This window comes from Eupeodes corollae, chromosome 2 (assembly GCF_945859685.1).
Source record: "Eupeodes corollae chromosome 2, idEupCoro1.1, whole genome shotgun sequence".
NCBI classification, from domain to species: domain Eukaryota; kingdom Metazoa; phylum Arthropoda; class Insecta; order Diptera; family Syrphidae; genus Eupeodes; species Eupeodes corollae.
The window spans coordinates 100,221,145-100,238,971 of NC_079148.1; the positions used below are offsets into that span (position 1 = coordinate 100,221,145).

The window sequence follows — 17,827 nt, forward strand, 5'->3', positions numbered from 1 at the left end:
CCGCTCATTGTTCAGCTGAACGTGTTAAGGGACCTAACATTCTACGTACACATCCGAAGTTCTTTGTAATTGTTTCGTTTTCTTGGGTTGTCAACAGTGAATCCGTCTGTATCCGAGGCTTGGTGCTGCTTTGCAACGTGGCCAGGAAGTCACCCAGACGGCACAACCCCCAACCTGGAGGACCAGATCCTTAGTATAACTCCAAGGATGGGAGCCGGATAAACCGCTCCTTATAGGTATGGGCTCTGAAAATGTCGTAGTAGCCCTATAAGGTGTTCACTAAGTAGTTTAACTAACTGTAGACGCAACCGTTGATTCCATCTCAAGAATTCTTAGTGGAAACACCTCTCCCCCCTCTCTTGTTTGCTTCCCCCAACATGTTTCCATTGAGGTTGTATTGAATATTTTAACATTTCTAGACGTTTGAACTTGGATTGGATTGGAAATTGAATGATTCCTAGATCACAATCCTGAAATTTCAGACATCTATGTGGTCTAGACCGAGAAATAATAGAGTTCAAAAATTACCCTCTGGCACCGGACTTTCGACCCTCTAGGATGCATATCAAGCAAGATATTCGCATTTTAAGTTTAAACTTGGATTTTTGCCCATAACTTGTTGTAAAATTGGTCTTATTCAAAGATAGACACACCATTGGAAAGGGAATGTAGAATCGTCGAGATGTATGTTAAGGGAATTCGGTCTCCCATCAACTTTTTGGGCTGAAGCTGTAGCCACAGCAAATCACATTAGAAATCGATGCGTCATAAAAAATCTAGATGGAGAATTGCCTTACAAGTTGTGGAACCCAAAATTACCAACTTTGAATTACCTGCATACATTTGGCGACAAGGTTTACATCCTAGAAAAGACTGTCGGAAAAGGCAAATTTCATGATAGAGGTCTAGAGGGAATTTTTGTTGGTTATCCCGACACACAAAAGGGCTACAGTGTGTGGCTCCCATCTCAACACAAAATTTGCGTTTCAATTTTGAAGATGTGAACGCTGCAACGACAATTGATATTAAAAATAAATCTATGAACATAAATAATGAATTTAAATCTGAAAATGTCAGATCCGAGTTTAAAAACGTATCGACTGCTGAGAAAATTGAAAGAATAGAAAAGGCGGAGTGTTCCACAGATGAAGAAGGAACACCAGAGGTATTTAAAACCTACAGAAATGCAACTGAAAATTCAGAACTGGACATAGAGGTCTTCCGAGAAAAATCTTCAACACAGTGGAAGACAATAAAGAAACCGTCTGTGATCCAATGCCTGACGAAACTAACAATGGTGAAGTTAAATTAGAAAATGATTATTTTGTAATGAACACTTCTGAAGTCCCTATATCTCAATCCATTTTTGGCGATGACAAATCCGATTGGGAAGAAACCATTTACACGGAGTTCAGAAATTTAATCAAAAACAACACATGGAAAGTAGTTTAGAGGTATGAGAAGGTTACAAACAATTGGCTGCAGAATAGTTTTACGAAATAAATGGTACACTCGAAAGGCTAAAGGCAAAAGTGTTCTCACAAAAACCTGGAGTTGATTTTCACGACACGTTCGCCCCTGTCGCCATACTAGGTTCGTTAAGATTACTTATTGCTCTGGCTGCCAAAGAAAATTTTAAGTTTTCACAATTGGACATTACATCGGCTTATTTGAACGGCAAAGTTGAAGAAGACATCTTCATGGACAAACCTCAGTTCTTGGAAGTCATGTTGCAGAGAATGTCCACTAGTAATGATGATGGGAACCTCCGAGTTCCGTCAAGATAAATGAAAAGAATCTTCAAGGCGGTTCCGATAAGGTTTATAAACTTGCATTATATGGACTACGCCAATCAGAACGAGATTAATGGTATATTGAAGAAAACGGTATTAGTTCCAATAGACTCTGATCCGTGCGTTTATCACGACAAACACAAGAAAACTTGTATTCTTTTATACGTTGATGATATCCTCGTATTTTTATCTGAACAAGTCATATAAAATAACATCAAGCGAATGGACGAAAACCACCAATTTGCTACGTTCACGCTGATTGGGGAAATTGTGCTCTCGATCGTCGATCCTATAGTGGTTCAGCGTTTTATATTTGGAAAGGCTTCAATATCTTGGCAATCACGCAAGCAACGTACAGTGGCTCTATCCTCGGCCGAAGCCGAGTACATGGCTATCAACGATGCTAGTAGAGAGGCAGCCATCTTAGCCAAATAAAAATGTACAATGACAACCAAGGAGCTGAAAAATTGGTCGAGAATCCAGTGTACTACTGTCGATCAAAGCACGTCGCAATCAGATACCATTTTGTCCGTGAAGTTTTCAGAAATTCGTCCATAACAGAAATTTTAACCATGCTGTTGACCAAACTAAGTTACGATAGGTGCTCGATTGGACTTGGACTTCATCATCCTCGGACAACGAATTGAGAAGGGGTGTTGGAGTCTGACAATGCCTTCTCCTTTGACATTCATTTTGCTTCATTTGCGCCCCTTAAAGTTCAGACATAACAAATAAATTCTTTACTTCATTTTGTATTTTCTTCTTATAACTTTGAAGATTTAAACTTCTTTATGTTTGATTTGAAAACAAAATGTAAGAAAGGTTTATTTGATAAAATTAAAAAAAAATAATTAATCGTCTATCATTGGATAAGAATACAATACCTTCTTAGTTACTTGCCTATAGTAGGTAGTTGAAGTTATAATTCCCTAATACAATCCTCAAATCATCAAAAATATAAAATCTCAACCAAGAATATAAAATTCCTGAACGAAATCGCAATTCACCTGCTTTTGCCTTATCATCTTTGTATAGAAAGTCTACCGTCTTGTACACAAAAAATGTAACCAAAAAAAAGTGTTTTCCTCTCGCACTCAGACTTTCGTTAATTCACTATAGTCTTTCTCTATTTCAAATTAAAACATTTGTAAGTCTTCCGACGGCCATGGATTCCTCCACGAATGTATGATTTTCATATTTAAAGGTTTTCATATAAAAAGGTGAGATACAGATTTATTTATTTTCCACAGAATCTAAAACTTTATTTACAACTGAGCTACTTTAAGGTTAGTGTCTTTGATTTTTTATTTTAGCGGAGGTGGTTCTTGTACATAGTTAAGGTTCCTATAAATTTCTGAGTTGTCTCCCAATCCAAAAGGTGGCGCTGCATTAGTAATCAAGAAATACTGTCCGATGGCTCTGCAAACATTTTTTCGCTTAACGTATACACAAACCTTAAAGTTAATATTCACCTCGTTTGTTCGATATATTCCCCCATCATTACAGTAGTGTTGAAAGTTGCTTCCCTTCTACACTTTTCTACATTATTTAAGACAATTTCAGGAAGTGAACAGGAAAAAGCTGGGAAGTTTCTCGGAATTCCAATTGATTCAGCATATAATTGGACAGCCCTGTAATGACTGCATGATGCTAAGTAAAAGGTCATTTAGACTTAACACGCATATTTAGTTCAAGGTGCAAATTTAGCTTACTAAGAGTTCTTAGGTCTTCATTGGTACATCCCGGTTGCGGTGCCCTGCCATAGTTTGGGTAGAAATCTGCCTTCCCACGAGGTGTTATATCCCCAAAGACAGGATGATCTGTATGAATAACATCTACGAATTTGGCATCATCTGGACGAAGCCCATCTGCTGATTGAGGTACAAACAGTGGCAATGCTGGATCGAGTCCTGTAATCCTTCCGAAGGTACCATTAAAGTATCGACCAATATTTCCAACAATATGCGCTCCCAAACTATGGCCAATCAAATGCATTTCATTTGGATCAATTTCATTTTTTCTTTTGGAAGAAGGAACTTAATTTCACAACGAACAAAACTTTCACTAAACTTTTCAACTTACTTCATAAATTCGGATACAATTTTAGCAAAACGCATGGCAACTTCAAGTACCAATCCCCTAGAAGTTGGATAACCATGTGATGCAGCTCTTTCCCAGTCAGCCATAAAAATGTTGTCAGTTCCTTGTGAGAGATATGCTGAGAATTTTTGGTTTTTTAAAGGTTTCGTAAATCCAAGAAGATCTCACCATTTCTAACAGGAACTATGGCAGAATGTCCTCGATTTCCCAAATATCCATGAATTATAAGTTTGATATTCGTTCTTTCACTAAACATCTCCACATCAAGCATTGGAACCTCTTTAGAATTTCCAAGTCGAATTCTAATTGTTTTGATTTTTCATGTTTATTTTTTTAGTTTTCAAAGAATAACCATATTTTACTTACGGACGCTGATAGTAAATATTGGCTTGGGCCAAGGAACTCGAATAATCTTTAGCAAACGTACATTTAAAAATTATTTCAAAAACTAAAAAAACAACAACAGTTTTCATGATGTTAAATGTGGAGGCTTATGAGAGAAACTGACAACTTATTTATAAGTTCAACATTGATTTAATTTGACTTAAGATGATTATGAAATTATTTACCTGCACGCAATTTATAAACGGTGTTATTATTATTGACTATAAAAATACTTACATACATTATGCCTTTGTTCAACTTTTACCAAAGCTGAAATATTAATAAACTAATTTTTGAGCTTTGAGTAGGTTTCATATTTAGAAAAAAAGGTCGCCATTTATATAGTTAAAGAAGAGAATTTTCAATATATTCATTCATGATGTTAAAAAAACTTTCCCTTAAAATTAAGATTTCATTTTAGAAAATAATTTCTCCAGTAATAACGCTAACATATGAGTTTATTAGGCAGCCTACACACGACGAGCCGAGGTTTGTATTTTTTCCTGGGGCTCGTAGATTCCTTACTCAACTTTTTCTCACGCGATTTATATTGGCTTGTTTCGAAACAAAACTTCAACATCAAAATATTCATGAAACTTTTAATATATATTTAAATTAAATAAAAATATACACAGATCAACATTTGTTCATTTATTTCACAATGATTTCTACAACAAATCTCTTAAGAATATGGCATTTTTTTTATAAAAAAAAAGTTGTTACACATCTTCAATTTGTATTTGATTCGATAAAACATAAATTAATTAAAAAAGTTACTTTCATTAAAAAACATTAAGTACAGATAATTTTAAATGCAAACAAATTCCTAGAGAACATTTTGATTAATCACACATTTTTGCCTATCTAAAAAGCTTCTTTCTGGTCAATAGGACGAATCTTCATCTGCACAGATTTCAGCGAATACAATGGCCCATGAAAGTCATTCCAGTACATGCCTTGGAACTGCTGTGACGGATCAACGTCTCCATTCAAATACTGTCCGTTTAGGTTGCTTTAAAAAAAAAGGAAACAAAAGTCATTTTCAAGTGTCCTCTCGCTAATTAAAAACTCTACCCTCTGGCACTTTTCTTTTATATACAAAACTCACCTCATCTCACACGCTGCATGCCACCAGGCACCAGTGTGTGCCTGAGCACAATTGCCCTCAACCCAGCCATCATTGTCGTTGTCAAACGTGGAGAACTTATTTCCGGCTTGGAAGCTTAGTGAATCCCCTGCAGTGCCTGAGTATTCGCCAAGTATATGCAATGCATAGAACTCTTTTTCACCGGCAATGGCGAAGGAATTGTACCTAGCAGTTCGGGTCTGGTTGCTGAAATCAACCAGGACAATCATCAGCTCATGTAGTGTGGATGCTGTCAGTGCGTGTAACTTCTCCATTCCGATGAAAAACTCCCCAGCCAAGTTGCCAAAACCAATTTTGTACTCCTCCCAGTCACGATTGAAGCTGATGGACCCGTCAAAACGATTTTGAATGACGGTCCATCCGCCCTTATCGGCTGACTCACAGAGAGCGTAGAAGGGTTCACTTTGTGGATCAACTTGGATTTTTTGAATTCCTGTCTGAGGCAATAATGCCTGGGCACAACTGCTTGGCTCTGAAGCGAATGCAGGAGGTGGTGGTGGTGGTCCGTAGGAGTTGTATAATTGTGGATACTGTGGGGAGTTGTAGGTTGGTTGATGTCTGCTTGAAAGATTTGACAATCGTTTATGGGTTCCTCTTTAGAAATGTGCATCAGAATTTAAGTTTTAAGGAAAAAAATTGAAAGGAAAAAAAAACATAAGCAAGAAAACATATGTACATTGATTTTCGTTAAGCTATAAAATGAAGATTGATGATACAATAGAAGCATGATTTTATTTTAAATATTTATAATAATAATTATGATGCTCAAGTCACATGTCTGGAAATTTATTTTGTATGATGAATCTTTATTACACAAGTATTTGATGTAAGCCATTAAGATTAAAAATTTTTAAAGTTAAAATAAAAGCATAAAAAATCCAGTGGAAAGTTGTTGGGGGCAGCAAACGAGAAAGGGGGGAGAGTTGTTTCCACTAAGGCACCTCTCGAACGAATTCTCGAGATGGAATCAACGGTGGCGTCTACATTTTCAGTAAGTTGAATAACTTAGTGAAAACCTAACAGGGCTTCTACGACATTTTCGGAGCGCAGGCCCATAAGAAACGGTTCATCCGGCTCCCATCCTTGAAGTTAAAGAACTGGCCCTCTAGGTTGAGGGTTGTGCCAACAGCACGTACAAATATCCTAGTTGCAAAGCACCAAAAAGCCTCGCCTACGGACGGATTCACTGTACGTGGAATGTTAAGTCACTTAAAAGATCACGTGGAACCAAGCAATTAATGGAAGCCCTAAACTGCTGTAAGGTAGATATAACCGCCATCCAAGAAGTGCGATGGGAGGGACCGGGCAAACGCAAACTAAAAGACTGCGTTGTATACTAAGGCGACTGCTACCGAGAACAAAAACAGCATATATTTGGGTGTGTATTTGTTGTTGGAAATAGACTCAGGCAAAAAGTCTCGAGTTTCAACAATGTGAGCGAGCGCATCACGACAATCCGCATCAATGCTAAATTCGCCAACATAAGCTTAATATGCACTCATGTCCCAACAGAGGAGAAAGATGAAGACACCAAAGACATTATCTTCGAGCTCTTGGACAAGATATATGAGCAGTGCCCTGGCTATGACATTAAAATTGTCTTAGGAGATTTTAACGCCAAGCTAGGAAGAGAAGACATCTTTGGTGGCACAATCGGGAGATACCAGCCTGCACGACACCACCTCCGACTACGGATTTAGGCTGATCGATTTCGCTGGGGGGCGAGACGTTCTGGTAGCTAGTACGCAGTTCAAACATCTCAATATCCACAAGGGGACATGAAAATCTCCTGATCAATCAACTGTCAACCAGATTGACCACATTGCGATCGATGCACGACACTTCTCCAGTAAACAGGATATCCGAACATTCCGAGGGGCCAACATTGACCCGGACCACTACCTCGTTGTAGCCAAGGTACGGCTACGGATATCCCGATCCAAGGCAAAACAAGGAAATACTGTGAGAAGTTTCGAGGTTAGACGTCTACAATCGTAAGAGACTGCCATGTCCTCTTCCGATCGAGTATCTAATAACCTCTTAAGTAGTCCTATGCTGCCTGAATTAAGCATTGAAAACCAGTGGCAACATTGCCTTGCAGCCATCAGAGATGCCGCCTCTGAAGTGCTAAGTTTCACACGGCCACCACAGCGAAACCCCTGGTTTGACGACGAATGCCAGCAAGCGCACGCATCGAAACAACAGGCATACAAGTCGGTGCTGCACAAAAGGACCAGAGCTGCTCGTGAGCTCTACGAGCAGAAAAGGAGAGAAAAACACCGGAAGCGTGCGATCATGGAGATAGAGGGATGTCACAACAGGAATGAGTTTCGTCAATTTTACCAAAAGGTAAAAAAACAAACCTCTCAAGGGTACCAGCCACGAAATGAAGCCTGTAAAGACGATCAGGGAAACATCGTAGTAGAACCGCAGTTGGGAAGACCATTTCTTCAATTAATATAACGGCGATGACGAACCGAATTCCGCTGTAAGGGACAGAACCACTCAACCTAGGCGACACAGATCAACAATTCCGCCTATCCGACCTTGACGAAGTGGAGATAGCCATATTTGAACTTAAGTCAAACAAAGCTGCTGGGGCTGACACCATCGCTGCCGAATTATTCAAAGCAGCATTCGATGGCTTGGTAGGGAGCATGCACAAACTCAACTGCAAAATATGGTCGAAAGAAAACATGCCCGATGAGTGGAATATCAGAATAGTTTGCCCAATACATAAAAAAGGAAACCCTCTAAATTGCGTCAACCACAGAGGCGTCAATCTCCTTAACATTGCATATAATATGTGAACGTCTGAAACCGTTCGTCATAAACCTCATAGTTTCTAATCAGTGTGGCTTCAGGCCAGGAAAGTCCATTATCGACCAAATATTCACACTACGGCAAATCTTGGAAAAAACCCAGGAGCTTTAAATCGATACCCACCATCTCCTTATCGATTTTAAAGCCGCGTATGACAGCTTCTATAGGGAAGCGCTCTTCAAAGCAATGTCTAGTTTTGGCATCCCTGTCAAACTCATCCGTTTGTGCAAAATGACGATAAAGAATACACGCTGCTCTATCGAATTCGGAATAGATCTCACCCATGCATTTGATTCCAAAAAAGGTTTTAGACACTGCCATGCGACTTCTTCAATATCGTTCGGAAAAGACTTGTGCAAAACTGAACCGTCAACACTAGAGGCACAATCTTCCAAAGGTCCATCCAGTTACTCGGATACGCAGATGATGTTGGCAGAATTGGAAGATCAAAGCGTGATGTCAGTGGAGCGTTTTTGAGCATTGCAGGGGAAGCGAAGAAAATGTGTTAAGAGGTCAATGAGGGCAAGACCTCATCAAAAAAGAAAATTGAACAACGACGTGTTGGACAAAACGTCACCATGGACAGCTATAACTTTGAGGTAGTTAAGGACTTTGTCTACCTAGGCACCGCTATTAACACAGACAATGATACCAGCGTTGAAATCAAACGAAGAATAACTCTTGCAAATCGCTGCTTTTTTCAACTTAGAAGGCAATTGAGAAGTAACGTCCTCTCTCGAGCATCCAGGTGAGAGAGGACCTGAACCAACTTGGCGTTCGAAACTGGAGACAGCTAGCTAGGGACCGAGCTGGCTGGAGACGCATGTTGGTTGAGGCCCAGGTCCGCCCGGCCTGTAGCGCCACCTTAAGTAAGTAAGTTCTATGGAAGTCAATATGTATGGAACCAAATGTGCGCTGGTGATGAGTTCCGCCTTGGTAATTCAAATGTACACAAGAATAAGCAAATAAGGTGCATTAGTATCACCATTAATGAGTTGATGACGAAATATAAAGCCATTATTAATGCGCTTTTGATGGAGAGATTGCATTTAAAGAAGCTGCATGCGATGTTCATAAGAAGGCAGATCATAAGGATCATCCCAACGAAGACCCTTTTGGGGCAAAGAGAATGAAATTATGTTGAATTGATTCAATACGTTATAGGGAGTCCATACCTGCGAAGCATATTCTAGATGAGGACTAACCTTGGCAATTGTACAAAGAAAGAGTAACATAGGGATCATTGAACTCCTTTGCCCAGCGTTTTATAAAACCAAGCATAGAACTAGCCTTGTTAACAATAAAATTATTGTGATGTGTAAACTCTAAATTGGAACAGAAACGAACACCTAAATTTTTAAACGCGACAGAGTTTTTGCTGTGATATACAATAATCCAAAACACTACCGATTCGTTTTTTAGTAAAAGTTATCGTCTGGCATTTTAAAGGATTGAGTGTAAGGCTATTTTTGCCATACCAAAATGTGAAACTATCAATGTCGGCTTGAAAAAGGATACGATCTTGAATGTACTTTATTATCTTAAAATTTTTCATGTCATCAGCAAAAATGAGAGCTTCACTTGAGCGTAGACATGACGATACGTGCGTCGTTAATAGAGAGGATGAATAGAAAAGGACCAAGATGGCTTCCCTAGAGAACACCAGATTGAGCATAACCACAATTTCTAAATTTTACCTCTCAGGATCTGTTTTCAAAGTATGATTTGAAAGCTAGAAAAATGGTGGAAAACCAAGAACTTTAAGTTTAAATAAAATAATTCCGTGGCTAAGTTGGTCAAAAGCTTTAGAAAAGTCAGTGTATACACAGTCAACTTCATAACATAATGTGAGGAGATTTATAATGGTTGATCTTTTTCTCACAAAACCATGTTGCTGTTCGCAAATGAGTTTTTTACTAAAAAATGCTACACTTTCACAAAAAACTTCTTCAAACAATTTAGGAATGCAAGAAAGCCTTGCAATGGGCCGGTAGTTTGTTATATCCACCTTGTTACCTTGCTTAAAAACTTGTGTTAAAAATGACTTCTTCCATTTACTGGGAAATTTGCCTGCTTTTAGAGAAAGTTTGAATAAAAAGTTAAGTTGTTCAACTAAAGCATTACTACACTTTCTTCATACTAATATAAAATATACTTCATCAACTTCTTCAGGGCTATTAACAAATGATTCACGGAAATTTGTTGCGGAAGCGTTTCAGATATCAACAGTTTTATTTAATGATAGGGTCTTGTAACTGAAGTTAACTGGAATCAGACTTTTTTATTTGAGTCTACAAGTTTCCAAAATTGTTAAGGATTTTCTTTCAAAGAGGTACCCATATCAGTAACATAAATAGCATATACAAAATTTGAAAAGTTCAACATGTTAGTTTTATTTTTTACGTTTGAGAGTTGTTTTTTTCTTTTGAATTTAAAATATGTCTGATTAAACATTCAATAATCTTCAAGGATTTTATTAATTCCTACCCGAATACTCTTAAAAGTTTACCTGTTCTTTTATCCTTTAAATTTCGATTGTTTTTATCAAATGTGTCTAAATGTTAGCTTAGCTTATATAGTTTAAATCTTGAGTGCTCAAATGTTTTAGTAATTTCTTTAGAAAAATCGATGTTTTTAACCACAAACATTGCTGTTAAATTGGCCAAATGTTGGTTATATATTTGTATTTCTAATAAATGTTTATCGTTTCTTTATTCTTATGATTAAGATATAAATAATTTGTTAAACTAAGTGTTTTGACATTGATAGTTCCACCATTTAAATTTTTGATAAAACAAACACTGTCGGGAAATTATGTAAATGTAAATATTTCTCAAACGTTTAAAGCGTTTTCTTTGATACACAAATTTATTTTAATAGTAAAAACCTTCATAAGTAATCCCGCGGACCGTCTACTAGACTATACAATACCATTGTATGTCTCGAAATCATCTAATTGTCTTTTGATTTGCGAAAATGTTTTAAAATATTCCCCAACATTAATTTCTTAAGCTAAAGAAAATTTAAATTTTCAAAATTGTTGCAATCAAATTAACTTCCTCATAAATTAAATTAAAAACAAGCAAACATAAATAAAAAACAAAAAAGCTCTAGGTCAAAATTGTCTATTGTCTCATACAACTAGGTATAAGAGATCTAATTGGGGCGTGCTCATCTTTATGTTTCTATGTACAATACCACATCTCCCTTTTAAGATCTGTGAAGTTTTAAAAAACAAAAGATGACACAATTTCTTACGCGAAGAAATACTTATGGCGTTACTCATTGTCAGTGTTAATAAACTACCTCTGAGTATTGTAAATTTGTTTAATTTTCTTTTTTAAATGTAAACACCTCAAATTGTTGCCAGAATTAATATATGTTAATTCTTCCAAGACAAGTTAGCTTCACCTTCAAGAATGGATTATTAACAACTGAAATTATTTATGGTTGTAATTGAGAGAAGATTGTGTCAACTTGACAGCTTTATATTTAATAATGACTAGGTTCCTATTTTTAACTCCATTCACAATTTCAATAGACTCTAACCAATTATGCTATTTGCTTCGATAGATTGAAGTTTGAAAGCCTGCAAATTTTCCGGATTTATTGGATTGTATTCGATAAAACATTGAAAGTTTTAAATTCCAAGCTCAATCAACATTCCTTTAAACGTTTTTTTTTTTTGTAACTACATGACTCTTCGTCCATAGTCATCCCACTCCACCTGACTTAAAAAAATTAGAAATAAGCAGAAGCACGCAATCGTATGAATACAAAATTATGTATTCACAACGCTTAACTTATCCAATGCAATAATAAAATTAATAAAAAAATAAATTAAACAATAAAACCAAAGCGCAACGACAATAGAAAACCAATCAAAGAATGTTTACCTTGTTAGCTGAGTCAATTTGTTTAGACTTGTACCGAATTCACTTATAGCATTTTCAATGCGACTAACTGAGGCACGAGTTGAAGCTAAAAATATGGCCAAGGAGTCGAGCTTTTCTGAAAATGTGTCCGTTTCGTTGCCAGCTTGTCCGAAGTTAGCTTGTCGAGCGTGGACATGTGATGCAGCTTCGTCTGGAATGAAAAATTTCAAGCGAAGGGTGGTTTACGTTAAATTCAAATGTAAACATTTACAATTTTGTCCAAACATCACTTTAAACAAAAATTGTCATTTTTATTGTCAAATTAATAAACTTACCTTGCTTATGGTCCATACTGTAACGCATTACGTCAATCTCGTTGCGAATGTCACCCACAGCGGCTTGAGTGTTGCGCTGTACATAATCAAGGTTCTGTAATTGCTTCGACATTTCTTGCTGCTGAATACGAATAGCTTCCAATCGTGCAATCGTTGACGAATCGAATTGGGTAAGCCTGCAAGGACAGAGATAGCCAGTTGTTTAACTCGTATATTTAAAATTTAAATTAAAGGGTTGGTTTTTCTTAACAACTAATGGCGAATATTTTAATAAAAACATATTGTATCTAAACGTGAAGATAACTTGGAATTTCAACGCTTTGCAATCGTCCAACATCGGTTCCTTTGATATTTTAGATTGGTGTCAACTGATGGCATTCTTTTAAACGGCTTTAATGGTTTGGAACAAATACGAGTATACTAGCACAAGCTCATATGGCAGTTGAAAAAAGGAAAAAAGTTGTGTTAACAAACAATTTGCTTGATGGGTGCAATTGAGTGGCGGAGGTTGCCATTGGTGTTAATCATTGTTAGCTTTATAAATGTATGCACATTTTTTAAGCTGACATCAATGATCTTGGATACAAAGTGAGTCAATTTGTATTGAACAATATTTATTCTAAGAATTCCTATTCGGAAATTTCCAGGGTTATAAACTATAAAGACATAATTAGAGCACGATACATAAAACTACATTAGTCATGTAAGTTTATGTAAATTAGGTAAACTTAGTTAAATAAATACTGAATTAAGTACTTAATTGTTCCATTCATTAGCTTAAATGATTAAACACTCTTTAAATAACATTTTAAACCAACCAATTTAGTAAAAATAATATTGAACCTTTTGTATTGAAGTAAACCAAAAAAAATATTTTTTTACAAAGTGGCATTGAACTTCTGCTTGATACTATAACAAGAGTTTTTTGATAATATTTAAAGCAAGTCAGCAGAAATGACTCATCCAATAGGTAAAATGTATTTATTCATAATAAATTGTTTTTGTTTGTGTGTAGGTTTTAATCTCTTACAAAACAAGTTCAAAATGTGAGTTCATCAGACTCTTCTCCAATTGATTAAAATAAAAGTCAAAGAAATGTTAATGAATTTGATTGGAAGTTTACAACAATGTGATAGAAGCAGAAATGTTTCGATTGTTTTATGAAAATATGTGAAACCACAAAGTATAAATAAATACAATTCTTATTAGTTTTCTTAACATATTTTATTTTTTGTGTAAAAAACGTTATTTTTTTGAAGGACCAGGGCCTAGTGACTTACAACTATCAACCATTCCTGTGTGCGAGTAATGTTGCCAGAGATGGAAGGGACCTACAGTTCATATGCCGAATCCGAACTGCTAATTTGAGAAAGCACTTTTCATGACAAGAATTACTGTTGGAGAATTTGTCAATTCCTCGCAAGAGGCAGTATCCGTGAAAAAAGTTAGGTGGCACGGGCAGGGATTGAACCCAAGACCCCTTGTATGACAGTCCAATGCACTTTTTTTTTAATTGATTTCTATTCATTATTTCTTAAAACTATCATAAAACTGGACAAAAATTCATAAAACTAGCCTAGTTATCCATAAATTACAACTAACTTAAGGGTCCCATACGGACACTCTGAGTTACACAATAATACTTAATTCTAATACCTTTCGGTCCTAAGATCTATTTAACTTAAATACCTATTTATTTTTTTTTAATTCTTAGAAAATAAAAAAAAATCTAATATCTATATTTAATTTTTTTATTTTTATTGCCAATATAAATCATATAAGTGTCGAAGGTAATTATGATTTATCATCAGATCATACTCCAGTAATTTTATCACTGAGCGAAACAGAAATAATAGAAAAAAGTAATCCCAAGCTCGTGAATAACAGAACAAACTGGAACGAATTCAGAGACAAACTTGAAAATTTTATAAACCTAAGATCCCCTATGCAAACAATTGAACAAATTGATCATGAAGTAGAACAATTTATTGCTGATGTGCAGCAGGCTGCAGAAGAAAGTACTCAAACTATTTCGAATGCGAGAGAAAAAGAAATAAAATATCCTATCGAAATAAAGGAGTTGATATTGGAAAAAAGAAGAGCTAGAAGAAAATGGCAATCCACGAGATTCCCAGATGATAAGGTAGTTTTTAACCGTCTTAACAACGAATTAAAAAAAAGAATCTGTGAGTTTAAAAATGATTCACTAAGTAGATTCCTGAAAAGTCTGACGACGGATGCTTCTACAGAATACTCCTTATGGAAAGCAACTAAGCGCCTAAAAAGACCTCAGACACAAAACCCGCCGATAAAATCTCAAGATGGTAAATGGATCGGAAACCCGAAACAAAAGGCTGATCTCTTTGCTGAACATCTCGCGAATGTTTTCAAGCCATTCCCAGCAAGCACAGCTACAGATCCCTTACAGTTTGTTGACAGAAACGACGAATGTGAAATACCTTTTGTCACGCTCAAAGAAGTAAGAAGCATGTGTCAACATAAGCTGTCAAACAAAAAATCACCAGGGTACGATCTTATAACTGCTCAGGTTCTGAAAGAAATGCCTCTTATAGCCTTCAAGAAACTCCAATTTATAATAAACGCATGCCTTAAACTAAGATATGTGCCACATCATTGGAAAATTGCGGAAGTCATTGTTATACCTAAACAAGGTAAGCCACCAACAAAAGTTACATCTTACAGACCAATATCGCTTATACCAATCATGGCAAAAGTTTTTGAAAAACTGCTACTTAAAAGGCTTAACAAAATAATTGAAGAAAGAAGATTAATTCCGAGCCATCAGTTTGGATTTAGAAATAAACATTCCACGATAGACCAAGTGCATCGAATTACGGATGTTGTGGAAAAGGCACTTGAAGAAAAACAAGTATGCTCGTCTGTATTCTTAGATGTTGCTCAAGCTTTTGACAAGGTTTGGCACTTGGGACTTGAGTACAAACTGCATAGGGACTTCCCCAGGCAGTACTACGAAATACTGAAATCCTACATTACGAACCGACTCTTTAGAGTACGGTACGACCAAAATTACTCGGAACTTAAGAAAATTGAAGCCGGTGTACCACAAGGAAGTGTCCTAGGACCAACCCTGTATCTGTTATATACAAGGGATATTCCAGTGGACATCAACGCTATCATGGCCACCTTTGCTGATGATACTGCAATATTGGTGCCAGATAAATCCGTTACGAAGGCTACACAAAAATTGCAAATTGCAGTCGATAAAGTTAGTGATTGGACGCACAAATGGCGTATCAAATTAAACGAAACAAAATCGACGCATATAAACTTTACAAACAAAAACATAAACAATGTTCCAATTTTTATAAACAGTACAGAAGTACCTTACTCCAATACCGCCAAATACCTTGGAATGAATTTGGATGCAAAGCTTAAATGGAAAGAACACATCAAAAAGAAAAGAGAAGAACTAAACTTGAAGTACAGAAAAATGTACTGGTTAATAGGAAAGAACTCTGACCTATCTATCCAGAACAAACTAATGTTATATAAGCAAGTATTGAAACCCGTTTGGACATATGGCATCCAACTATGGGGCTGTACAAAGAAAACAAATGCTGAACCCATCCAAAATTCCAAAGCAAGGTCCTTCGTGGAATAATAAATGCCCCTTGGTATATAAGAAATAGCGATCTACATAGTGACCTTCAAATTGAAATGGTTACAGAAGTGGTTAAGAAACACGCTGTATCACACAATCAGCGACTGCAAAGTCATACTAACTCTGAAATGGAGACCGTATTAAATGTACGAGACAATGTTCGGAGATTAAGAAGAACCAAGCCTCATGAGCTGATGGGCTAAAAGCTACGGGAAAGTGTTATAAATTTAAACTTCCCCCAATGCGATTTAAATATTGAAATAAAAATCATTTGTCGATCTTTCATAGATTGGTCCTGATTCACCGGTGGTTTTAGTGCGGTAAGAGTCCCACACTACTCGGTACCGATTCTTACCGAGTGTCTTTTCAAGATTTCCATCGGATATAAAAAAAAAAAAAAAAAAAAAAAAAATTGCAAATATATAGTAGGAATGCCTCTGGTGGAATGAAGCCGCTTAAACGTGCACTTTCAAAATATTCGCCGTTCGGATAGAACGCCCCGAAAATTAATTAATTTGACCTCGAACGAGTTTTATCACGTAATTGTCAATTCTGTTCATTCGTGCCCCGTTGTAAAGGAGCCCGTTGGAATAGTAATGCATGTAAGAAGATTCGGCTGTTCGATATAAGCCTATACAGCGTCGTAAACACTCAGTTTCCAGTCGTCGCAATAACGGTGAATCTTGTCGAAATCACGCTGCAAGAGAATTCTAATAACCTCAACCTTTCGGGCCGTTCTGTACGCAATTAGATCATCGCAATTGCCTTTGTAAGACTACCTATCAGATCGCTGGGGTAAATGCTGAACAGAATCGGCGAATTCACCGCTCCCTGTTGAAAATTATTGTTAATTTGGAATGTTGTGGCAGAAGTTACACTGCCACTTTTGACAACAAACTTTCTACCGTTGAGCATATCATAAAGTATATACAACAATGGCTTGCTTATGACAAGCCTCCTCAGTTTTAGGTAAAGACTAAAGAGCCTCTAACCATACGGTGTCAAAGGACTTTTCCAAATCAACCAGAACAGCACCTGTGCATTGTTGTTTCGATTTATTCAATTGTATATCAGAAACGAGTTTAGATGCAGCATGAATTGTGTCATGACCCGCCTTGAACCCGAACTGTTTATCCGGAATTATTTTGTTGTCCGCAGTCCACTTAGTAAGTCCTATTAATGATTTTTTCGAAAGCTTTGCTGATGCTTGGAAGAAGATTTATCGACCGAAGATTTGACGGGTTGGAGTTGTGCTTTCCCTTTTTCGGGAGAGGATGAACCACAGCGGTCTTCCAATGCACTGGATAATATGCATTATTCAGTGCATTATTGAAGAGCGTGGTGTATATGTCAATTGCTTCCATCGGTAAATGTTTTAGTACAACGTTGGATATACCATCGACACCTGCTGACTTTTTGTTTTTTATTGAAGCTGAAGCTGAAGCTCAACCTTCGTCACTAACAAGGGACTTATTCCCGTTTGCTCGGCGATTATGGCATTTGCCAAGGAATCGTCATTGAACCGCTTGAAACCGCGGTTCTCAGATCGCCATTGTGTCATATCATTTCGAAGGTAAAAGTGATTAAGTAGCGCTCTGTTTTCCATGTCGTACACTTGCTGGAAAGCAGCTCCCACCGCCTCCACTTTTTCCTTCGGATCTTCAATTATATAAAAGTCATCGTCAAAGACGGCTTCTCCTGGATCTATTTGCGCTGCCCTGAGTACG

General features: G+C 36.8%; 2 protein-coding genes across 6 annotated transcripts in view; both read right to left on the reverse strand.

The window, feature by feature from the left end:
* Positions 1 to 3,006: 3,006 nt before the first annotated feature.
* On the reverse strand, positions 3,007 to 4,410 carry LOC129946475 (pancreatic triacylglycerol lipase). 4 transcript variants are annotated; one of them, XR_008781603.1, is made up of 6 exons: positions 4,260 to 4,410; positions 4,062 to 4,195; positions 3,876 to 4,011; positions 3,506 to 3,813; positions 3,266 to 3,433; positions 3,007 to 3,212 (listed from the first exon to the last, which is right to left on the reverse strand). XR_008781603.1 is itself a non-coding variant. In XM_056056671.1 (6 exons), the coding sequence occupies exons 1-6, from the start codon at positions 4,364 to 4,366 to the stop codon at positions 3,098 to 3,100; spliced, it is 963 nt and encodes a 320-aa protein (XP_055912646.1). In that variant the 5' UTR covers positions 4,367 to 4,410; the 3' UTR covers positions 3,007 to 3,097. The 4 variants fall into 4 exon arrangements, 3 of the variants coding, with proteins under 3 accessions (XP_055912646.1, XP_055912647.1, XP_055912645.1); XM_056056671.1 differs by having other exon boundaries at positions 3,266 to 3,443; positions 3,876 to 3,996; XM_056056672.1 differs by having other exon boundaries at positions 3,266 to 3,443; positions 3,506 to 3,768.
* Positions 4,411 to 4,905: 495 nt separating this feature from the next.
* The window catches only part of LOC129947129 (angiopoietin-related protein 7), a 29,125-nt gene continuing 16,203 nt past the window's right edge, over positions 4,906 to 17,827 (reverse strand). Inside the window, exons 3-6 of one of the 2 annotated variants that reach the window (XM_056057571.1) lie at positions 12,458 to 12,633; positions 12,144 to 12,333; positions 5,386 to 5,982; positions 4,906 to 5,289 (exon numbers count right to left, since the gene is read on the reverse strand). In XM_056057571.1, coding sequence (XP_055913546.1) covers positions 5,142 to 5,289; positions 5,386 to 5,982; positions 12,144 to 12,333; positions 12,458 to 12,633 — 1,111 coding nt within the window. In that variant the 3' untranslated portion in view covers positions 4,906 to 5,141. Of the gene's footprint in view, positions 5,290 to 5,385; positions 6,019 to 12,143; positions 12,334 to 12,457; positions 12,634 to 17,827 lie in introns of both variants that reach the window. The other variant, XM_056057570.1, reaches the window with a different exon arrangement.